Genomic DNA, 22,786 nt, shown 5'->3' on the forward strand with positions numbered 1-22,786 from the left:
TTGTTAGCTCTTTCAGATTCCAGTAATAGAACAGTACTGGCCATGAGTCAAAATATGACACTATTAATAGATTTATGGACAAAGAAATTATGTGACTTTTGTGAAATAATAGAAGTCAAAATAATACTGGCATCACGTTAATAACTTTTGTATTGATTTAATTATACAGTTAGTTTCCAGCAAATGAGGTATGTCTTTGTTTCAGAAATGAAGTATGAGCAAATCATATGGAAGATGTCAATATAATGAAATGCGAGTGGGGAGATTTTTGCACATTTCTAACCAATCCTGTAATATTAACATCATTTGTTTCAGATAAAGTTGTTTGGGTTTTTTTTAATAGATCAATATACTGTATTATTTTGCCTGGAATAAATGTAATGTCTATAGTAGTTTCTAGAAAAACAGAACAAGACCACCCTTAATAATAGGCAAAAGCACTGATAAAACTGGAAAGGATTTTAAAATTAAGCATTGCCCATTTTGCACATACACAAAATCACACATAAATGTGAAATTCTGCTATCTGTATCTCAGTTAGATCTACCGGGACATCTTAGCTGGTTTTCTGCTACAAGCCTCTTTAGGGTAAGCAAAGTTTTCGGGAATGCCAAACTGGAATCAAAAGGTAATTATGGGTGGATGTTCTGTTGTCTCTTGAATTGCATTACCTGTAAGTGGGGTTATATTAGGAAAAAATTAGGTTGTGGTACATAAGCAGTTCCCATCAGGATTGGTCCCCATACAAAAAGAAAGCAAAACCAATCAGATATTCAAGCATTCTTTAAAATTAAAAATTTCTTCAGCTTCCCAAAATTAAGCTGAAATGTTTTCATGAGAAGTGGATTGGTCAACAAGATACTGTCAACAGGATAAGTTCTTGAAATAGCTTTTTTTTGGACCAATTAGGTAAAAGGCTTCTTGATCTGTACATATGTATATACATACATACATATATGTACATACAGAGGTATGGTTTCAGGAAGAACATTTGGTTAAACTGTTAAGCATCATGGCATTTACTTAACATCTTCACAAAGAAAACAAAGAGAAAATCATACATGTACATTTGTATTACATTAGACTTTGATACTGGATCTTATTTTTAAAGAGGAGATGGGGATTGCCTTCAAGGGAAAAAATTGAATTAGAAACCAGAAAATCAGAATTGGAAAAAAAAAAGGAACAAAACCAGCAACAAAACACCTTAGCTATAATAATTAGAGCTAGAAGGATAAGTAGGATGCCTTTGAACAACAGTTAAGTGTTTCTGCTACAGAGAAGATAGCAGGAACCCACTTGCTTGTGCTGAGGCTTGCACAGTGCTGTCTTTCAACATTTGGATGTTGTGATCTTGTGGAGCAAACAAGGCCAGGCAAAGGAGGCACCTCCTAGCTGGAGATGTGTCATGCAGCTACAAAGGCAGAAGTCATAGAGGATAGCAGTAATGGTTTCCTATCCCCTCCTTTGCCATTGCCACTGTCTCCAAGCCATTCTAGTGCAGTCTAGATCAGGCCAAATACCAATTCCTAAACTTTTCTGGTTGTGATCCTTGTACTACAAGGCCAGGCATTACAGTTGCAGGGGACATGCGTATGCGTATAAGCATAGATTTAAATAAAGGAAAAAGTTCTTAGGAATTGAGGAACAGAAGCAATGTTCTATATCCAGGACTTTGTTATGTGCTTTCCCAGGAATGCCTACCAATTTTTTTTGAGGGCTGCTGGGATCTTTGAACAATGAGTCTTCTGGAAGGCTGATACATAATTTAGCAGGTAGATGAATGGTGACTTACCAGTGAAATCTTTGCTCTTAACAGACTACTACACAACCATTACAATACAGACCTTCATTGCCCAACTAGAAGAATATGTATCCCAGAATCAGGCAGAGTAGTTACACTGAGCGTCCCTTCAGTGTCCTTGTACTGACACTAATTCATGCTCAATCACACATGGTCTAAAAAAATTATTCGCAACAAAATTTTATAAGGTAAGGACTAAACTGACTATTAGAATTTCAGTGATAGCATTTCTAAGAAGCTATGCTGAATTTATGTGCCAAAAATAACATCACAAGTAAGAAAGGAGCTACTGGAATTAGAAATGCCATCGGACAGCAAAGGGGGCACAAGACAAACAAAAGCATCAGCTTCTGTTTTATCTTCTCAGACTTTCATTTAACTGAAATGAATATGTACAGCCCATTCTAGGTAAGGTTCTCCAGTCTCTTTACAATAACAAGTGATGTACCTAAATGTCCTATCTCAGTATACAAACTGGAAAACACTACAGGTTGTCTAACTTTTCATGGCTCATCCCACAGTTTGGAGGACACCAGTCCCCTGACATTTTGGACCACATACTTTTGTAATCTTTTCAGTGTAGGATTTTGCTGCACATTCATTACTCCTTTTTCTGTCTTAATGTTCTTTCTTGCTTTTGCTTAGTGATACACATTGGGCATTTCATCAGTCAGTAAATGAAAATGCCTAGATTTTTCCTCGGATAGCTGACAAGTCATTCCAAAGCTGTCAATGTGTGCAGGAAAATTCAATTACTCACTCGGGTGCTGAGACTCAGTCCAGTAGGCGTTCTTTTGCCTGGTGTATCTCCATCTCTAAGATCATCTCTATCTCTTTCCAAATGTTTTGCTCAGCATCTCTGTGATCTGCCAACGTGTAACTCATTTAGCCAGTTCACTTGGGTTCTGTTAGAATTTATGAAATCCTTCTGCTCCTGTGGGATCTAGTTGATTTTTGTGTGTTGGACAACTTTTTTCTTCCGTGCATTTTTTTATCCTATCTTTCATGCAGTCAGCGTACATAATACTGCTTCAGGTGCTCATTCTTGTGGTAAACTTGATCTTCTATGAACTTCTTATTCTGTCACAAACATTTATTGGGGTTTTTTTATTATTTTGTTTTAATCTGTGTGATTCTGACTTTCTACTGTTTTCTAATAGCTTGTAACTAGTTACTAGCTGAAAATACTTCAAAAATATAATTAATAACTAAGTCTTGAAAAATTCTTTTGAAATAATTGTTTCAAATTAAATTCTGTGATTTCTGACTGGTAAGACAGAATTCGTCATTAACTGGTAAATGAATAACATTATTCATTTACCAGTTTTAAAGAATTACAGACAATATTACATATTTTTAAATACTGTAAGAAAGATGTACTCTTCTGGTTTATCTATGCTGTTTCAGGCTGTTGTTCATAGATTTATGTTTAATCTCCAGAGTTCCCTCATCTGATCCTGCCACAAATACTTCCAATAATGTTGACATAAAACAGAGTTCACCCAAAATTAATGATCGCTCTTTGGTAAGTTTATCACAGGATCACAACAACTCAGCTAGGTCAACATTGTCTGTCTCCTGGCCCTCTGATAGCTCCCTCAGGACAGTCATGCTTTTGGGTGACCTCATCATACGTAATGGAAGTGTTACACTTCAGTATGGTTTTCCTGCTAATAAAGCAGTTAGAATCGTCTTCTGAAAATCTGTTTTCTTGCAATGAAGAATGTGTTTAGACAATTTGAAGAGAAAATTAACTGGTGGAAGTTTGGGTTTGTTTGATAGTTTTATGTTATTTTTCTATTTAATTTTCTCTGTTTCTCTCTTAATGTTTTTATTTCAAAAGTTGTGACCCGTATATGAGATCATGGTATTTCCGGGTTCTATCTCCTCATAAACTCTCAATTTGTTCTACTTTTTTTTTTTTTTAAATATCTTTACTATCCATTTAGATGAATTACCTGCAAATGCTTCAGATCTTAATGATTTAAAATTTGGTAGCTATAGTGAATGGAAGTAAAGTCATTGCTAGGGATGAGTGCTTTCTTTTACTTATAATGTATAATATTTTAATTATAATACTTATGGAAAAACTTGAGTGTTACATAGACTGATGCTATTTAAAGGCAAATACATAATTTTGTGTGTTACAAACAGCTTTTTGACATAAAATAGTAGAAATTTTGAAGAGAAAGGGGTTTCTTGGAGGGGTTTTTTCCCCACCTATGGCATTTCCTTTATGTCCTTAATGGGTTGTTTGAATTGTCTTTTCATTAGAAATGCCATAATCCTTTAATTACATTTTTGTGCTGATTTTTTTTTTCTGTGCTGGAAGGTTTTCTACAGAGCAGCAGGCCAGCATTGTGATATATGCTAACAATAAATTATATATTCAGAGGCTAGTGTTTCAGATTCTTTTTAAGACCTCATTTTCATCAGTCCAGAATGACATACTCCAACTAATTTCATCAGAAAGATAAAGGTAATTATGACATCATCAAATCTAACTGCTTTCAGATCCTTGTTTGTATGTTTAATGATGCACATGCTTAGTAATGAGTAGAAAGTCATCTCCTGCCAAAATACCATGCAGTTATATCTCAGATTAAAGTGTGAGATATATAATGTCTTATTCATCACTAAGCACTAATGGCAGTAATATATACAGTATGCCATATAAAGGATTTTTTACAAAGTGTTGGCAGTATAATATTGAGCCTAGTCCACTAAGTGTGAATCCTCTTACAGAGTTATGAGTTGCATCTCTACAACCGGTTTTATCACATGGCTCTAACAAGTAATTGTCTCCTTCTGGTTTCTTTGCTGACATACTTTAAAAATAACATACAGCCTTAGACAAACCTTTAGTATCTTTAGAATTGATAAAATATCATAAAGATCTTGGAAACAAGCCATAGTTCTGTGAAAGTTCTGTTCACTGGAGTCATTTGTTTCCTTGGCTGGAGGGTAGAGATCCTAAAGAAATGGTGCTCATACAGTTTGCTTTCACTTCCCTCATCTCAGAATATCACAACCATCACAGATCTATTTTATCAAAAAAGAATAAGTTGAATATTTGGTTTCAGCTTTGTATCTCTATTGCCTTTAAAAAACATGAATGAGAAATACAATTTACAGAACTGGGAAAATAAAAGCTAAGGCTTCACATCACTGAGAAGCATGGAAGTAATTTTATGGTTGCCCTATAGATCTATAAATTGTAATGGTCTTCAGTCAATTTAGAGAGTATATCACATTTAAACTTAAGCAGGGCTACACATTTTGCTGGGCACCTTCACCTGAAAAAAAGAGATAATAATGCTGTGGTGAAACTGTTGGCTTGAGTTTCGGACCAGTTGCCTAACTCTTTTTTTTTTACATATATAGATGTCAGGCTTGCCCTGCAATTTAAAAAGTGTTCTTTGAGGATATATTTGTATATTATTAATAAGTCTGAATATCTCCACTTTTTACTGTAGAATGCTGCAGCCATGTAGAATGCTAATGAGTAATTCATCATGTGTCAGCATTCACCAGCTTATTTTTTGTAAAATCCACTAGCATTCTGATGTCAAATACTATTTAACAATGTGTCTAAGATTCTAAATAAGAACAAACAACTGATTTTTCAGGTAGATGTATGCTTAAAATGGTCCTAAACTTGAATGTGGTTTTGTATTAAATATAAATCTATAGAAAGTACACAAAATTGAAAATTATGTGAAAATAAAGTACATCTGGAGCATATAGAGAAACGTGGTTTCTTATACCTATTACGGTATTACAGTTTTTGTCCATGCTTTGATATAGATCATTAATTATGGGAGAAAAATGCTGATACCTTCCTTGATTTGGGGGGGAAAATGGAAGGCTGTAATACAGTCTGTTGTTTTTATGGATCAAGACTCAGTTGTCATACATACATGGAATTTTTGCACCTTAATACTGAAGTTTAGTCTTCACTTTTAAGTTTTCAGGAACTTCTATCTAAGCATTTTTTAAAAAAATAATACAATCGTAATCAGATTTCTGTTTGTGGAGGAAAGGAAAATCTTCAAAATAAATGCTTTTAAGACAGTATAAAGCTGGTGTGAGAATCCACCAGGAAGAATCACCCTTCCCTTTTTGCTCTTTTTCTGGTTCCAGAGGGATCCAAGTCTATCCTGTGTGCCACATTAGAAAACTTTTTAGTCTTGCAAGAATTTTTCCCTTCAAAATGCAAGGGTCTTTTACCCATTTCTTGCATAGTCTGGTAAGAAGTATATTGTGGCATCAGCCCTCCCTGAGCTCGAGGAGATTCCCGTTCCACCACTACTTCTTTAAAGGGGCTTCCTAAATGAACTAATAAGTCCAGCTGTCCTAACAAAACAAACTAGTTTCATTGGGAAAATCAGCATTTTTAAATCATGAAGTGGATGACTGTGTTTACTTCATTCAAGAAAGAAATTGGGGAACTGAACCCAGATTTCACATGAAGACAAAGAATTTGGTAATTCCAAACTGAGTCTCCATGGGAACCCTGTCTCTAGCCCAACTTATCCAAGGTGAGCTGGGGCTCTGTCTGTCTGTCTGTCTTTAAAATCTTACCTCTTTTGAACAGTTACCCAGTACTAATTCTTACTCCAGAAAGAAGAACTAGAAAGAAAAATGAGGGGGGGGAAGACAAAAAATAAAAAGGAGAAAAGCAAAATAAAGTAAGTAAGGACAACTGAAACTTGCTAAACTTAGGAGAGACCGACAGCAGATTTTTTTAGCTACACTTAGTACAAGTTCTGAATTTTAAATTTGGCATTCACATACTGAGGTGTTGGGTGTGTCAGAAATGAGAGAGGCAGAAAGACCTTCCTGGAAATGATGCATGGGAGAACTCAGACTCCATCTTATGTTTGCTCCATTAATGCCTCTTTTCGTATTAGTTGCATTATTCAGAAATGCCTTTATAAAAAAAATAATTTAAATGGTTCTTAAATAAACTGCAGATTATTTGCTTTATTTAGCAATCTTTAAGAATATTCCTACACTCAGTATAAAGTCTGTGTTGAAAACAAATGCACCACTTTTATCTACTACCTGCCTTCAAAAGCAAACTTCTTAAAAATACAATATGCATTAAAAGATTACAAGCATGTAAGCAAATATGAATCCTGTTGCTAAAGTCCAATTGCTTGATATCCTTGTTTTACACTCACTTTATGAAAAGGTTGAAATAACTTAAATGCTGGAACTGATGAACCTATACATAAATGATTAGGAATGCTCTGCTAATAATTTCCAATGGAACTCATCACTGAGTTGCCTTATGAACACATTGCTCTCCACTTTGAATGCTACTTAGACTTGTAAAAACCTTTTATTGAACAATCTGTTTATTCTTCAAAATAAATTGTCCAAGTCAATTCTGACTTGTAATATTGTCACAGATTGGGTTTTTCATTGTGAATTGTATCACCCTCTGCAGTGATTGCCTGTTGTGTTGGCAGAAAGATGCATTTTGACCGTTACTGTCTGCCAGTGACAATTTTTCCCTTAATTTAGGAATTCCTACTTCTTACAAAGGCCAGCTGGAAGCAGCTAAGGCATTACAGCACCTTCCTCAGCTGTTGGCCTTGGGAATATGTATTCTCTCCAGAATATATATCTTTGGCAGGGAACAGAAAGAAGGAATCTTGGGTAACGGGTGTGCATGCCAAGTGTAAGGATTGTTATATTTAACGCCTAGGTTTCTGTCCTTGAAATTATGTCTAAAAGAAGTTCAAAAGTAGGACAAAATTCAAACAGGGTGGGTAGATTTTATTTGAAAGAAAGAAAAACTTTCAAATAAATAGCTGTTAACTGTATTTATCCAGGATTTTTTTTTTAATCTTTAACAGGAATGTTTTACATGTCTTGCTGCTTGAACGGTTTTACAGTACCTTTAGGACTGCATCCAAAATGCACAGATTAACAGCCACATAAAAAACCTCTGGCTGCGTATTAGAACATTTAGTCTAAACCTACAAACACAGTTGTCCTACAGGAATTTTTGATAATCAGCTACATGGCCTTAAAGTGTAGGTCATCTAAACAGTAAAATATAATTAACCACCACAAAAACAAAGCATGTGCAAGAGTGACATTTGGGAGCTGGAGGGGGTAGGAGCTATAGAAAAGTATTCTGCATTCACTAGTAATAGAAGCTATGAGTTGAAATTAATCTGAGATCTGCTGATTTGAAGCAAGTTACTACAGATTGGTTGGGAGTGGGGCATTTTCTGTAAATTTTATATAAATAAGTTTTATATTATTATATATATTTACATATAAAATCATGGAATATACAAGCACTTTTGACACATAGATTGCTTTCTGATTAAATTCACTGTGTAATATGTAAAAGTGAAAGTATTTTTTGTTTCCTGTAAATTGAAACTTTTGTTACAGTTTTAAACATGGAAGCTCCAGAAGCATGCAGAAGCTATTCAGCTTTAGCTACATACCATAAGTGCTACCTAAATTGTGACACCTGCACATCCAGTGAGAGGTATTTGCCTCAGGTTGAATATTTTCAGTAAGAGAAATTCAAAAAGTGAAGCAAGCTTAGGAGACAGTTTTGGGAGAGTCTGTTTCAGATGGAATGTATGCATGCATATGTAGTAAAATGAGTATCAAAATGAGGGTCAGAGCTGAGTGGCCTCTAGCTGGTTTGTGGAAGTTGAGGTGTCTCCTAGTGAAATTGGACCAAGTCCATACATTTTCAGAGTCAAAAGTAAAAACGGCATGGATGCCTTTCATCCTCCAACATCCAGCGGCCGCTCCCAATTACACCAGCAGTTGCCTGGTGTGTATGCAGCACAAATTCAGGTTTAAGACCACTTCGTGGAGACAAACAGAAATCTCAGTGTTTGTCTGTGTAGCTAGCAAATATACTAATCAAGGCCATACCTAAAGTGTGTTTTCCGTAATTTTGTGCAAATACAATGTGTTGTCTGAAATTTTTAATTTTCATTTCAAGTGCTTTTAAAATGACTAAAAATAGTTCTTTTGCCTTTGTGGGTCTGCTCCATGTGTAAATTTTGCTATTAAATACTCTGTTTTGTACTACTTTGAGCGTGAAATAATATAGAAACGGTAAAGTGATATTATTTTTTTCTGGCTTCCAATCAGTAGGATTCTTAATTCTGAAGTCAGACACCACTGCTGCTGATGATGTGCGAACAGAGAAGAGCACAGCTTGACTATCAGATCCCTGTTTGATTTTAAAACACTAGTGGTCTGGAAAAAACTGTCTTCACTTGTAAACTGATCAGGCTGGCTTTGAAAGTTTTGGATTGCAAATCAGTGTGGTAGCCCTGCCTTTTCACAGTTTTCCCCAAACATCTTTCAAGACTGTATAAAAGTTCTCCATTTTATAAATAAGAATAAATGCAAAGTTAAAAATTAGTACATTTCCTTGAAAAAAAAAGAAGATAAAACAGAAGGCAAAGTTTTTACTTTATTTCCTGCTTTGCCACATATTTCCTATATGAACTGACACATTTTATTTTTATCATCCTTTAGTGTCAGTTTCATCCTCTAAAGTTGGGATGTTAATAAGTAGGTCATGCAAGACTAAAATTGTTTGCAAGATGTATCCATCTTTGGATAGAAAACTACATTGTAATGCTTCATAACACTCTTTGAAAAATTTCACAAAAGCTCAGTCATTAAAGGGGTGTTAAATCACCAATTAAGATTTTAATGGCAAAATCTTTTGAAATTCTGCATAGAAACTTGGGGCCTGAACCCTGATTAGGCGAGAGAGAGAGATCTGTCTGCTTGTGGTGTATTGTCTCAGTTGCAGTCACGAGAAGCTTTCAGGCCAGAGCTCATTTGATATAGAGAAGATGTGACTGCTGCTGGAGTGCTCTCCACAAGGGCATCTGCATACGTGAATTGTTACGCGTTATGAATAAGCAGATAAACCACTGGAGCCCATTTTGTCAGCAGAAGTGCAGTGTTTTCAAATCCTGTTCTTCCTTCCAATACTCCAGATGGCTAGGTTGCACCTCCTCGTTTTAGGAAAACTGAAGGATAAGGGCAGATAAATTGTTTTTAGGATATCTTATATACCAGCTCCACCTGCCTGTGCTGTCTTCCTTCTGTGTAGCTGATAAAAGAAGATACATACGTGCTACAAGCTCACACATACTCTAGCTTTGGTTAATAAACATGCATGTGTTTTCCTGAAGGGAAAAAAAAATACAATACTGTGTGCAAAATTACTCTAAATTGAGATCATTGTGATAATCATTAAAGATCATCTTACTACCTTCATCTTTCTTTCATTCTCAGGTTTTGGGGTTTTTTGTGTTGTTGGGTGTTGTTTGTTTTGGTTTTTTTTTTAGTTTTGCTATTCCATTGTCTCCCTTGCTATTCCATTAAAATATTCCAAAGACAAACCTCTCTGAAATTATGGAGAGAGGAATCCAAGAAGCAGCTGGAATTTTGGCAAGACTAAGATTGATGTTCTGGCTGTTGTTGGTGATTAAATTTGGGTATGTACATGTGTACATGGTATGTTTACCATGTGCATAATGTTGGCCATTATAAGAAGCCAGGTTATTTTTAGCTGCACAGGGAAAAGGCAGAGAATTCAGGAAAAGGAATTCTATTGAGAGGCTTTTTCTCATGCAATTTAAAAGCAGTACACAAAATTCAAAATTGATCACAGACTTCTACTTTGAAGAGACTTCAGTACTAGCTGGATTCCCTCCTGTAAACAGCATATTGGTTCATATATTAAGCTGTGGTTGCTATTGAATAGAAAATTATGTATGCATAATTGAATGTCTTTACATACCTTGGCTCATGTGGGCTGTATCTGATAAACTTTGCAAGAAATTATAGTTTTTTATTGACTTTATGGAGTTACTCCTGATATACATCACTGAGAACAGAAGCAAAATGAAGTTCAGTTGCTGCTTCTATAGAATGCCAGTGTTTGATTTCATGTGGTTACAAGTTGAAGTGTGCTTTGGATCTTTTTCAGTCCCCTGTGAAAGCACCCTTCGAGTGTTTATCCTAGTCTCTTGTACCTCTCCTGGAGTCTCACAAATCCAAAAGACATAAGTCTCACGCCTGTTGATTTACATATTTGGGTGCAAGCCCTTTATTTCCCATTTGGCATGTGTGAAACTTTCCTCCAAGTAATAATGTTTATAATGTCACCCAAAAGCACATAGATAAAAAAACTAAAGGGTGAAAACCCCTTTAGTGTTTCCTACACTCAAAATGTATTCTTGCTTTGCAGAAAACTATACTTCTCCATCTCCATCTTGAGACAGGATGGTTGGGAAACGTCTTTTGTTATAGCACCCTCTCCTTGTCTTTCTCTCTCATTTCACTATTTTTTCAGCTGCTTCTTGAGTCCTCCTTAGGAAATTAGTTCTGAATATTTATATAATTAAGATTTTTTTAGAATAAAAATGTATTCAGGATTATGTGGATGGTAGTGGTATAAATTTTCAGCCAGTGCTCGTAACATTCATGGCAAGAAATTGATTAATATTTGAATATGTCCTCTATAGTAAATTTCCCCCAAACTTAATTAAATTTGTGGGTACTTGAGTCAAAGTCATTCACAGGTAGGAGCAAATTGCAATATATATTTTTTTGAATGAATTTGTAGTTAAAACAATAGATCATATGTCAGTGGACACAAAAATAATTCATGCCCTGTGAAATTTTGTTGATAAAAAGTCGGCAAAGGGGAAAGGATGTATTTTTTTTGTTTGGAATAGATCTTGTATGCATCTTTGCAGCACTGACCAAGTTTTCATTCTAATAAGCTACTGTGATAGAAGTAGCACATTACCATCGTTACAGTGCTCACTGTTTTATTTTCTGACCTCATTCTCTGTGGCAAGAAGATGGGAAGGTTGATGTCTCAACGTTGTGTGTTTCATTTGCGGGACACGTGTGAAAACATGAACATGTGATGCAGAGACAAGAGCTGTACACTCTGCTCGGTAGAAAGAGCACTTCTGCGCTGGCAGGAGTAATGGCTTAATTAAAAATGCTTCTCTCTGTCAGTGCCTGTAAGCATTTTCTTTTTTTCCATCACCTTCATCTCTAGCAAGACTAAATTAGGATACAGGTACAGGAGAACAGCCCATGCTCCCTTTAGACACGTTGCTGCGCTTCAGTTTCATCACAGGCTCTACAAAATGGACCTTGACAGCAATGGGATGCTGGAATCAGTCCTTCAATGAATACTGTCAATTTATTTGTGCTTTTGTAATTGATTTTCATTTAGCTAATGGAATGGAAGGCAGAAGTATTAGAATGCTGACGACTGAAGGAGCAGCCGCTGCCTTCACCTGGACTGGCATTTCACCTTTGTGTTTACAGGCAAAAATACTTTTCCAATGAATGTGTGTCTTCTGTGTGTTCCAGTGCTCTGTTACCTGTGGCAAAGGGATGCAGTCCCGAGTCATCCAGTGCATGCACAAGATCACGGGAAGGCATGGCAATGAATGCTTTTCCTCAGAAAAGCCTGCAGCCTACAGACCCTGTCATCTCCACCCCTGCAATGAGAAAATTAATGTTAACACCATAACATCGCCCAGGTTAGGTAAGCAGTGAAAATGACACATTCCTGCTGGAAATCTCTTTTTAGTTCTTTCTCTCCATAGAGTAATGATGATCCCAGTTTAAAAACAGAGGGCTAGGACTGAGGAGACGTAAATACAGAATCTCATCTCTCTGCCTCAGTTTTCGAGTGTGTACATCAGAGACTGTACCTCAGGATGGTGAAGGGTTTTGTTATCCAAGGAAGGACCATATTATGGGACTATGGACACAAAACATCTATATGGACACACATCTGAGATCAAAATATGTTTATATTTAAACATATTATATATGTTTACATATGTATTTGTCCACTCAATTCTATCAAACATTTCTAAAGTAAGAAAATAGCTTGTTTTCTCTTTAAAAATTCTGCAAACTATTTTCTCATTATATATTTGTGAGATCAAGGAAGCCCTTTTTCCTCAAATATGAATAGCTCTTCCCACTTGTCTTTAGTGCAAATGTCTACAATCTGTACCTCATGGATTAGGACATGTGAAGGAAAATTACTAACATGAAGAGATTTGCTATTCCAGGAGGAACTCAGGTCTCTAGTGGTCTTAAAGAAATTACATTACTGAATAGCTACAGAACTGTTAATTCTGTTAATTGTTAATGCCTCGTGGGTTGTTAATGATCGTCTTACCAGTAGCTCCCCAAAGCATTCATCTGCTTCTTGAGCATGACTGGGGAATATTCAAAGGCTTGCTGTAAGACAGCATACCCTTTCTAGATGATTTTCCAGAGCCCTTGTTAAGATAAACCCTCCTGTCAAAGAGATTACTCCTGCATGGAAAGCAAGTCTAACATTTCAGGCTGTATGTAATCCTTCCTTTAAGTCAGTGACGGCTATTTCTCTTTGAAGTTTTTAACCCTTAAAACATTCCTGTGTAGTAGTCATTGTTTCAGTTTGCTGGATGAGATGGCAGCTGTTGCTTATGGCCCTCTAGTCCGCTTTTTCATTGTTGTAAGGTTGCCCTTCGTACTTTATCTTTCTTTGTTCAAGTGATCTCTCAGAAGCAGGAGGCTGTCACTCCATCATTGACATTCTCCCTCTGGTGTGGTGTAAGCAGCTCTGTGTCACAGAATAAAGTGAATCACAGTTTCACGGAAAAAAATAGTGTCAGATTCATTAAAATATGACCTAATGTGAAGTGCACAAAAAAAGACTGGGCTATGTTGTCCTCGTAGCACTGATGTTTGTAATGTATAGGTGAATCTCATCCCGCAAGAGTCATAATCCAGTCCAGTAGAAACATTGTCATCTCCAAAATACATAATGCCATGTTTCTTTTGAATATATTGATCATTTTGGCCTCCAGTTCCATTCCTATTATGCAGTATAGGTCCCTTGGATTTGGGGGTACGGCTAGTGGAAGCTGACATGGATTGCCCCATCTCTACTCTTTTATAAATACAGTCTCAGTTCCTATTTCCCTTCTGGTGAAAAGGGAGAGTAACTCAGATCTTCTGTGAGATTGACTGTTTTTTTCAGTTCAGTGTTTATGATGATTTTTGGATGGTGTCTGTTTCTTGTGCCTTATTTTTACTGTTTTTCCATATTAATTCCAAGTATGCGGTACAGCCTGAATAACTGAATATGCAAAGACCCAAATTTGCTACCAGGGTCCTTCTATGATAAGCACTGTAAGAGGCTTTTATAAGCAGAACAGGTGGGTGCATTAACAGATGGCTTCACAAGAAAAAAGACAACGCACGTGAAAAATATGCCTGTTTTATACAACAGGCATACAACAGAAGTCAGGCTTCTATACCTGAATGTTTATGACAGCTAGAGAGAACCAAATAGTTATAACAACTGTGGGAGGAGGCAGAGTAAACCAAACAGTGGCTTTTCAGGCTAGTGACATGTCCTTGTCATTTTAGAAGGTTTCTGAGGAAGACTTTGTTAGTCAGGGATTCCCACAGTTAGAAAGCAACAGACTATTAATAGAGCAACCTGAATAACTGGGTGAAGGTAAGACATGAAAGATGTGAAGGTAAGGATTAATAGTCTGACTTTGACATGGAGTAGGCAAGACTCATTGGAGTGATTAAGAAGTCAGTCAGACCAATGTATTGGAAGACAATTTCAAAAAAACCCACATTTTGAATGTACTTGGAGAGAAGAGGAAAAGGTCAAGTGGGTAAGAAATGCACAGTATTTGTGCGTTTGAGAACCACAAAATGCCGTGATTGGGTCCGGACAAGTCCGTTTGCCAACATATCAACTGTTATTGATTTCATATTGTAATTTTCATTTTTCTAGATAAAATGGATTTGCATTACAAAATGTACCATGGGACTTGCTAACTGTCCCCAAACCTTCTAAGAGCAAGACCAATATGATTTCTGTTCCTTTGAACAAAGAAGCCTGTCAAAACTATAGGTCTAGTAGATTATTTCACTTAGAAAGAAAAATGATGTAAGACATGTAGTTTTGTTCAATTTCCATTCATTGACAACACAGCACAACGTCTTGATTTCTCGAGTAAAGCTGAACCAGAAAAGCAGTCTCCATGCTTTAATCCCTACATTCCCCTACCTGCCTCTGATAAAGAAAATTCCCCTTCCAGGTGTCATTGAGAACCCCATTCTGGTATTATTCAAGCTGAGGCTTCCTGTTTTTCCGGTGGCAACTTCAGGCTGAGGGCAGTTGCAGCTGGAGCTGCTGCTTCATGCGGCATTGCTGGAGCTGGCTTTGCCGCACCCCCGTAGCCCTGGCACCAGCCCCAGCTCGCCTCTGTATGGGGCAAAAAGATGGGCTTCACTCTCTCATGATGAGCCAGCTGCGTGCCATGAAGCCAGTTATTTTCAGTTCAACTTAATCCAATTTATAAATTAAGCTGGCCTTAAAAGTTTTTAATGTTGAAAATATTGACTGCAGGAGAATTATTTTTGTCTTTTGTTGAATACCTACAGAGGGCTGGAGCACCTCTCCTATGAAGACATGCTGAGAGAGTTGGGGTTGTTCAGCCTGGAGAAGAGAAAGCTCCAGGGAGACCTTATAGCTGCCTTCCAGTATCTGAAGGGGGCCTACAGGCAAGAGGGAGGGGGACTCTTTATCAGGGAGTGGAGCGATACAACAAGGGGTAACGGTTTTAAACTGAAAGAGGGGAGATTTAGATAACATATTAGGTAACATACTATTACTGTGAAGGTGGTGAGGCACTGGAACAGGTTGCCCAGAGAAGTTGTGGCTGCCCCATCCCTGGAAGTGTTCAAGGCCAGGCTGGATGGGGCTTTGAGCAACCTGGTCTAGTGGGTCATGTCCCTGCCCAGGGCAGGGGAGTTGGAAGCAGATGATCTTTAAGATCCCTTCCAACCCAAACCATTGTATCATTCTGTCATTCTGTGATTCTATGATCTATTCTCCTTTCCCTTCCCCACTGCTGGTGTCCTTGTCACTGTTGCTTCCTGATTCTTCACTAATAAATGTAACGTTAATGTTTATTTGATTTTGTTGTTGCTGTTGTTTCACAGCTGCTTTAACGTTCAAGTGCCTGGGAGACCAGTGGCCTGTGTACTGCAGGGTGATAAGAGAGAAGAACCTCTGTCAAGACATGAGGTGGTATCAGCGGTGCTGTGAGACATGCAGGGACTTTTATGCGCAAAAAATGCAACAAAAGAGTTGACCTCTGTCAGGCTGGCTGGCCCTCAGCTCTTTGCAATTTTATTATTTATGAACACACACACACACACGTACACACACACACGCACGCTTCTTCAGACCAAATATTATCAGATTACATATAATTTAATCAAATTAATTTATTTTTGCCTGCCAGACATCCTTAATTGTTTTGGTTAGATGGCCAATTTGTTTTATCCTCTGACATTTTCATAATTAATTTTTATATGAACAATTTTGGATGCATTTATCAGAATCTTTAAAAAATAGTAACTAGTATTTTAAATGTTTATTTTCAGTAGGGTCGTCACTCTGTTGCCAAAAAAAGTCATGTTATCTTGAATTTATTTTAAGTTAGCTGAATAGTTTTGTTGTATATGGAAATAAAGCCCTTTTTAATTTTATTATATTTTTGGCATTCAGAGTCAGAATGATCTTGTGTATTTTGCAACAGATATTGAGGTGAGTAAGCTAACATTATTGAACAGGTTATTACAGAATGTATTGTGAAATCAGTTCATTTGATTTAGAAACATACTGAAGGGGATAATCTACTGTAATTTATATTGTAAACAAGAAAATTAAAATAGCTAAGTAGGGATTTTGATCATTCTCATGGACACATACTTGAACGCAAGTATTGAATCAATGAAACACTGTAGAGATTTACACTGAATCACTGTTGCACTGTTTGAGGTAGTGTAGAGAAATGCAGTCCTAGAACTTGTACCATCCTATGAATCCACGTCTGTACTGTTTTAACATGTCACTTGATTTTAAACGTTTTGAAACAAAAAACCCATGCCCCTCTATACCTTTGTGTGTCCTCTTGCAGATTTACAAATGGAAGAGTCCTTCCTCCTGCCACTTGTATGAATTAATCTGTTAAACAATTTCAGTTCTCTGTTGACGATTTAGAAAATAGGTTTGTAATACTACTTTACTTTTATCTTTGTTTTATGGAAAAGTCTTTATAAAAATAAAATGTTTTACAGTTTTGTGAAACGTTATGAAACAGCTAAAATTTTCCTTATGAGAAAATATTGTACATGATTCACATGATTTTTACATTTTCAATAAAAAGTAAAGCTTCTTTTGTTATTTGTGTTTTTCCTGTTTGGGGCATCCGTGTCTTGTAGCCAAATCCATTGAGCCCTGCATTGCAGCAGGTCCAGCTGTGGTATTCCCTACAACAGATACCTCCTGCCTCTTGACTTACTTAGGCACCTTTCTGCAGCTGCAGGCAGACATGCCACTCTGTGAGCTTTGATATATGGAAAGTTGGGTATAACAGAGTAATATTCAGGAGAGGAGAAGTTTTTTATCTCAGGTGAGTTCTGTAACCACTGAACTTCGCAAGAGGAGAGGGGTAGGTCCTCTGCCTCCATTTCGTGATGCAAGCCTTTAGGCATGCGCTGAAACGATGTAGAAGAGCAAACCCTGAAAGCAAGATGGCCAGAGAAATGAGCCTGAAAGGCATCATATTTTCTACTCAAAAAGGGAATGCATCTTTATTTGAGTGATTGTTCCTTCTAATTCTCTGCAAAGAGTCTACTGTATGGATGTGATGTAGATATCTGCACAGTTTAATAAACTGAGGCTCCCAGTCAGGACTGTGATTCTGTCCAGGAAGAATATTTAGCCACAGTCTAAACTCCTGTTGAAATCAACGTATGTGCTTTCAAACAGCTGTACTGTCAAAATCTTTGGTTTGGCATCTTACTGCTGTGCATTCAAAAACTGCAACTTTAATGATGTGCTAATGTATGATTTTAAATTAAGTATCGTCTGGTTTTAAAAAGTAAAGAAGGAAAGAAAAATAACTCTGACATCATGGAATGTGATACTGTATTTTGTGTAATTAAAAATTTTCAATGCACAGAAAATTCAGTCGCTCTTGGGCATAACTACTCTAATGTCACAGACACACATTGGAAAGTCAAATAGAATTATTGTAGCTGGCAGGCAAAGGAAACAATCTTTATTTTAAATTTTCTTCATACTTGGTACCCAGTCCTGCTAATACTCCTGCACTGACTTGAATCACAACAACTAAAAATCAAGCAAAAGGAAAGATGCCTCCAGACTAGGGGCCAGAGGACAGTCTTTTATCAGCCAGTGATATCATCCACACAATTTTGAATGTTTTTGCTCTGCTGTTTCTGAGTATTTTACTAACAAGAATGTGGGCTTTATCTCAAAACAGAAAAGTACATTTTTACGCTGCCTGTATCCGTTGAAAACAGATGAGTGACTTGTGCCGAAATCATGGCCCCATCACCCTTGTAGAACATCATAAAAGAAAAGGCTTTTCGATGAGAACCAGGGATGGAAAGTTGCACAGTAAAATGACATTCTTTTTAAATGTAATGAGTGAAATCAGGATGTTATAATGCTGTTGGCTCTGGCTCCAGTTCCTTCAGCATCTGTAGTACAAAACTACTCATTAGATGCATGTGAGTCACTGTGAAGCAGTTTTGTGTCTACCTAGCAAAAAATGCTTCTTCCTTCTCTGCATGGATTTGAAAGCAAGTTAATTTTACTGCCTCAGAACACTGTTATCATCATTCAGAGAAGCAGCGCAGACCGAAATACCTGTTTTGTCAGAAAACAATAAGAGTGTTTTGAGGACATGCCTAGGCCGCGGCCCAGGCCGCAGCACACTGCAGGGTGGTGTTGCTGTGCCGGCCCTGTTTTTTGGATGTGGCCTTTTTTTCAGCAACAACCCGTCTGCTAATACGTTTTCCTTCCAGCCTGATGAATATGTAAAATTTCAACTAATGAATGTCAAATCAGTCAAGTTCAGCTGACAAAGAAAGGTGAAATTCACTCCAGTTCACGCAGGCTAGAGTAGGCCTCTCTGCTGATTAAATCCCACTTAGGCTCTATTTTGTTGGATTAAATGGGATTTAAGTGGTGCACAGGGCTTGTGCTAGGCTGGTGTGCAGTGGGCGTACTTCTTCACAGATTCATGCTGGCTAGTGACCAAAAGTTAACATCAGTTACCACTTCTCATACCTTTCTTAAAGGAAAGGAATACCTTAATTTTAATCGTGTTGTCACTTACTCTGCAGGGCATTTGCTGCTTTGTTCTGGAGGATGTGGTTTAGGTTTTGGGTTATTGGGGTTTTTTTTCCATTCAGTTTTCATTGTCATCTTCAGTAACACAGAAGCAGTCATTTGCTTATTATAAAATTATATTAAAAATGAAAAGCTTGCCTGCATGAGGAGAGCAATGGAGGCCCTAAAGCCTAGCAGGTCAACAGTAAACAGAAAATGAAGAGCATTCAGAAAGAATTTGAAGAGCTCTGTAGAAAACATGGTCCAACTAATAGTAAGATGCTCCAACTAATAGTAAAAGGGACTTGAAATGCATCAAAAGCAGGAAGCTAGCTAAGGAGTCAATGGGACTATATGATAACACAAGTGTTAAAGGGACACTCGGGCATGATAGAGCTATGAAAGGGAAGTTCAGTGAATTATTCACATTGGCCTTTACAGCTGAAATGTTGCAGGGGTTCTCATACCTTGCACATTCTTTATAGCAGAGATGCCAGAGAGGCTGGATCAAGTTGAAGGAAATAGATGAGAATGTAAGACATGTTTGATGCTAACAGGTACCTAGGGTGACAGTCATGTGAGATTCCTGGAAGACGGCAACTGATAAATTGCAGAACTGCTTGCCATAGCGCGTAAGCTGTTGTTTCAGTCACTCTACCGGCAGACTGGCAGATTGCAGCGTAATTCCTACCTGTCAAAAAGGGGATCTTCAGGGGATCCTCTGAACTACAGACTGGGTAGTACTGAGTTCCTTTTCTGGTTCCATAATAGCCAATAAAAAAGAATAAGATCCCTGAGCACCTGGATAAGCATGGGCTGTAGGGAGAGAGTCAGCATGGCTTCATCTGTGTCCTGAGCAAAGAGGATCTGGTGGACACAGAAGTCTCCGATAAGGTTCCACATTACAGGACATTCAAGAAACTACATTCACAGGACCATCGAAGCAATTTTTATGGCTTGAAAGCTGATTAAAGGATAGGAAGCAAAATGGTTGTCTTTCAGGATGGAGAGGAGTCAGCAGTATGGTTCCCCAAGGAATCGTGCTGAGTTTAGTTTTTTTCAGCATTTTCATCAATGGCATGAGAAAGAGTAAAAACTGAGATCTCCATCTCCACAGGTGACATTAAGCTCTTCTGGTCAACCAATTGTTGTCTTACTTGTCAAGAAACTCAAAAACTGAGTGATTAGGCAAGACATTAGCTACATTAGCTAATAAACTTTGATGTGGATTAAATGTAAGGTAGTATAGCTATGGAAAAATAGCCTGAACTATTCCTACAAGATACTGAACTTGCAACTGGTGGTCACAGAGATGGAGAAAAAATCATAGCATCATTGGTTACTGCAGTCTGACATTATTAGCTCTGTGAGAGTAAGAGGAAAAAAAAGCCAAAAACCGATGGATATTGTCAGAAAATAGAGCATCATTTTTCCCAGTTTTGGAACTGTGGTGTACCCACACCTTGAGCATTGTATTCATTTACGGTTGCTGTGTTCTTGTGAACAATGTAGTAGAATTACACTGTTACACATTTAAAAAGGCAAATAAATGAGAAAAAGGATAGCCCAGGTGGTTTATGTGATGACACTGAATAAGTTGATACTTCAGGTTGGAGAGGAAAAGGCTCAGATGAGCACGGTCAAGGTTTAAAAAATCCTGAGGATGATGGTTAAGCTGCACGTGGAACTCTTGTTCTTAAAATAATGTAGTAAAACAAAGTGGCATCCTTGATAAAACTAGTACAGAAATTCATTTAAAACATAGAAGTAAGCACTTTAGACAGATGGTCATGATGTCCTGAAACTTGCTTCTGGAGGAGATAGCATCAGAAGATTCGAAATGCAGTTAGACAAATTCATGGACAACAAGTCCTTAAAAAGATAATAAAAGGCCTGGGAAAAAACACTAGTACAAAAATTTGTGTGGTTCTGGGGGAGTAAAAGGAGAATGAACTGCAGAAAGGAACCAGGTGTACACAGCCTCCCTAAACAGCATCTCTTCTTGCCTTTTTCAAACACAGCAACAGATCCTGGGTTTGGGGCGGTCTGACCTAGTGGGATGGTTTTTATGTTCTTAGCGCACATCTAATGAAACCAAGTAGTGTTGGTAAGTAAATTCCCACAGCTGCACACCATGTCGTATGCTACAGTAGCACGGAAGAATCCTGTGTTCAGAGAGATGCTGGAAAGGGTATATATGTTTAAGAAAGAAAGAAGACATGGTTGTATATACCCAGGTATTTTGGAACACTAATTATTACTGCCTTAGTTCTGCCCAAGAAAAAAAGGACTACATGTAGTGGGAAGTGTCCCTGCCCATGGCAGAGGGGTTAGAACTAGATGATCTTTAAGGTCCCTTCCAACTCTAACCATTCTGTGATTCTTTGATTCTATGATTCTATGTAAGTCTCAAACCGCAGCTTCATGGTAAAGATGTGTTAGTTTTTCAAGCCTTCATTACACTGGGGAGAAACAGTTCTAAATGTAGCAGCAGGTTCCCCAGAAGCATGCACGTCCACTCAGAAGAAACATGGTTGCTACTGTCCCTTTTGTGGCTGCTCACAAAAACTCTGAGTACCTACTTGAAAGGCGACAGATTAATAATTTTTAACAGATGTGCTGTAAAATAATCACCAATAAATACATGCAAAGAAAAATCATGAGCTTTCTAAGTAAATTAGGGTTTTAACTCATGTATATCAAAGTATTAATTTATTACATTGTGATCGCACATTAGTAACATTTTTTAAAGTAGTTTACTGGTTTTATTTTCTTTTTAAATTTCAGCAATTTTCTGTAAGGAAAATAGATTGGTCTGATTCTCTGGTCTAAGTACAAGGCTGAAATTTTCATGATGCCCTAATTCTCAGCACTAATTTGATCCAAAATAGGTTCTCCTGGATTTCAAACAATGAACTTTCAAAAATCTGTCCTCTGTGGCAGTGTGATGAAAAATGAAACGTGTCTTAGAAAAACAGAAAGCTTGGGGAAAAAAAGGTTAAAATAAAAGTGAGGAGACTACTTTTGCTGGGTGTAATTAATGGCCATGATGAGAAGGAGAATTCCATTAGCTGAAAGTCAGAAGAACTTGCGACTTATACAATGATGATGAAAATATCAAATCTCAAAATAAAACAATAAAAGTGAAGGGCTGACTATGCTGTTCAAGTCAGTAAGAGTGTTTTCCATTCACTTGAACAGGAGCAGATTCAATTCCCTGAAAACTTCTGTTATCAATTACTTGAAACAATCTAATATTTCCCAGGGTCAAGAAGAATTTACTGTGAAAGAAATCCCTGAACCTAAAGAAGTGCATGTCATAGCCATCGTGGTAAACGGTACCGACCCACACAGCACAATGGAGCCTCTTAGTACCGCCACAGAAAAGGAGGACTTGCTTTGCACTGGGAGCTGCTTCTAATTTTCTGGGGAACAAGCTTGCTTTGAAGTATTGTAAGCTTGACATTTTTGGCAGGTCACTTGAGGAAGTGCTGGTATGCATTTAAGTGTCTTATGCATCTGCTCACTGGTACTCTGTTAGCTTTAATAAGCACATATGTATCTATCAAAATAGACCTTGAACTTGAAAACTTAAGCTAGGCACTTAAAGAAACATGTCCTGTCTGCTCTGCCGCTTCTAAACAATCTTTTATCATTGGTAGATGATATAAGTGAGCCTGACACCAAACAGGGGTCAGATA

The 22,786-nt window shown here is 37.4% G+C and overlaps 1 protein-coding gene across 1 annotated transcript in view; it reads left to right on the forward strand.

Moving 5' to 3' along the window:
* ADAMTS19 (ADAM metallopeptidase with thrombospondin type 1 motif 19) overlaps positions 1-17,118 on the forward strand; it is a 147,399-nt gene extending 130,281 nt beyond the window's left edge. The window contains exons 22-23 of the mRNA XM_074569395.1: positions 12,215-12,392; positions 15,878-17,118. Of these exons, the coding sequence (XP_074425496.1) occupies positions 12,215-12,392; positions 15,878-16,029 (330 nt within the window). The 3' untranslated portion in view covers positions 16,030-17,118. The remainder of the gene's footprint in view (positions 1-12,214; positions 12,393-15,877) is intronic.
* The last annotated feature ends 5,668 nt before the right edge of the window (positions 17,119-22,786 follow it).

The sequence above is a fragment of the Larus michahellis genome, chromosome Z, assembly GCF_964199755.1.
Source record: "Larus michahellis chromosome Z, bLarMic1.1, whole genome shotgun sequence".
NCBI classification, from domain to species: domain Eukaryota; kingdom Metazoa; phylum Chordata; class Aves; order Charadriiformes; family Laridae; genus Larus; species Larus michahellis.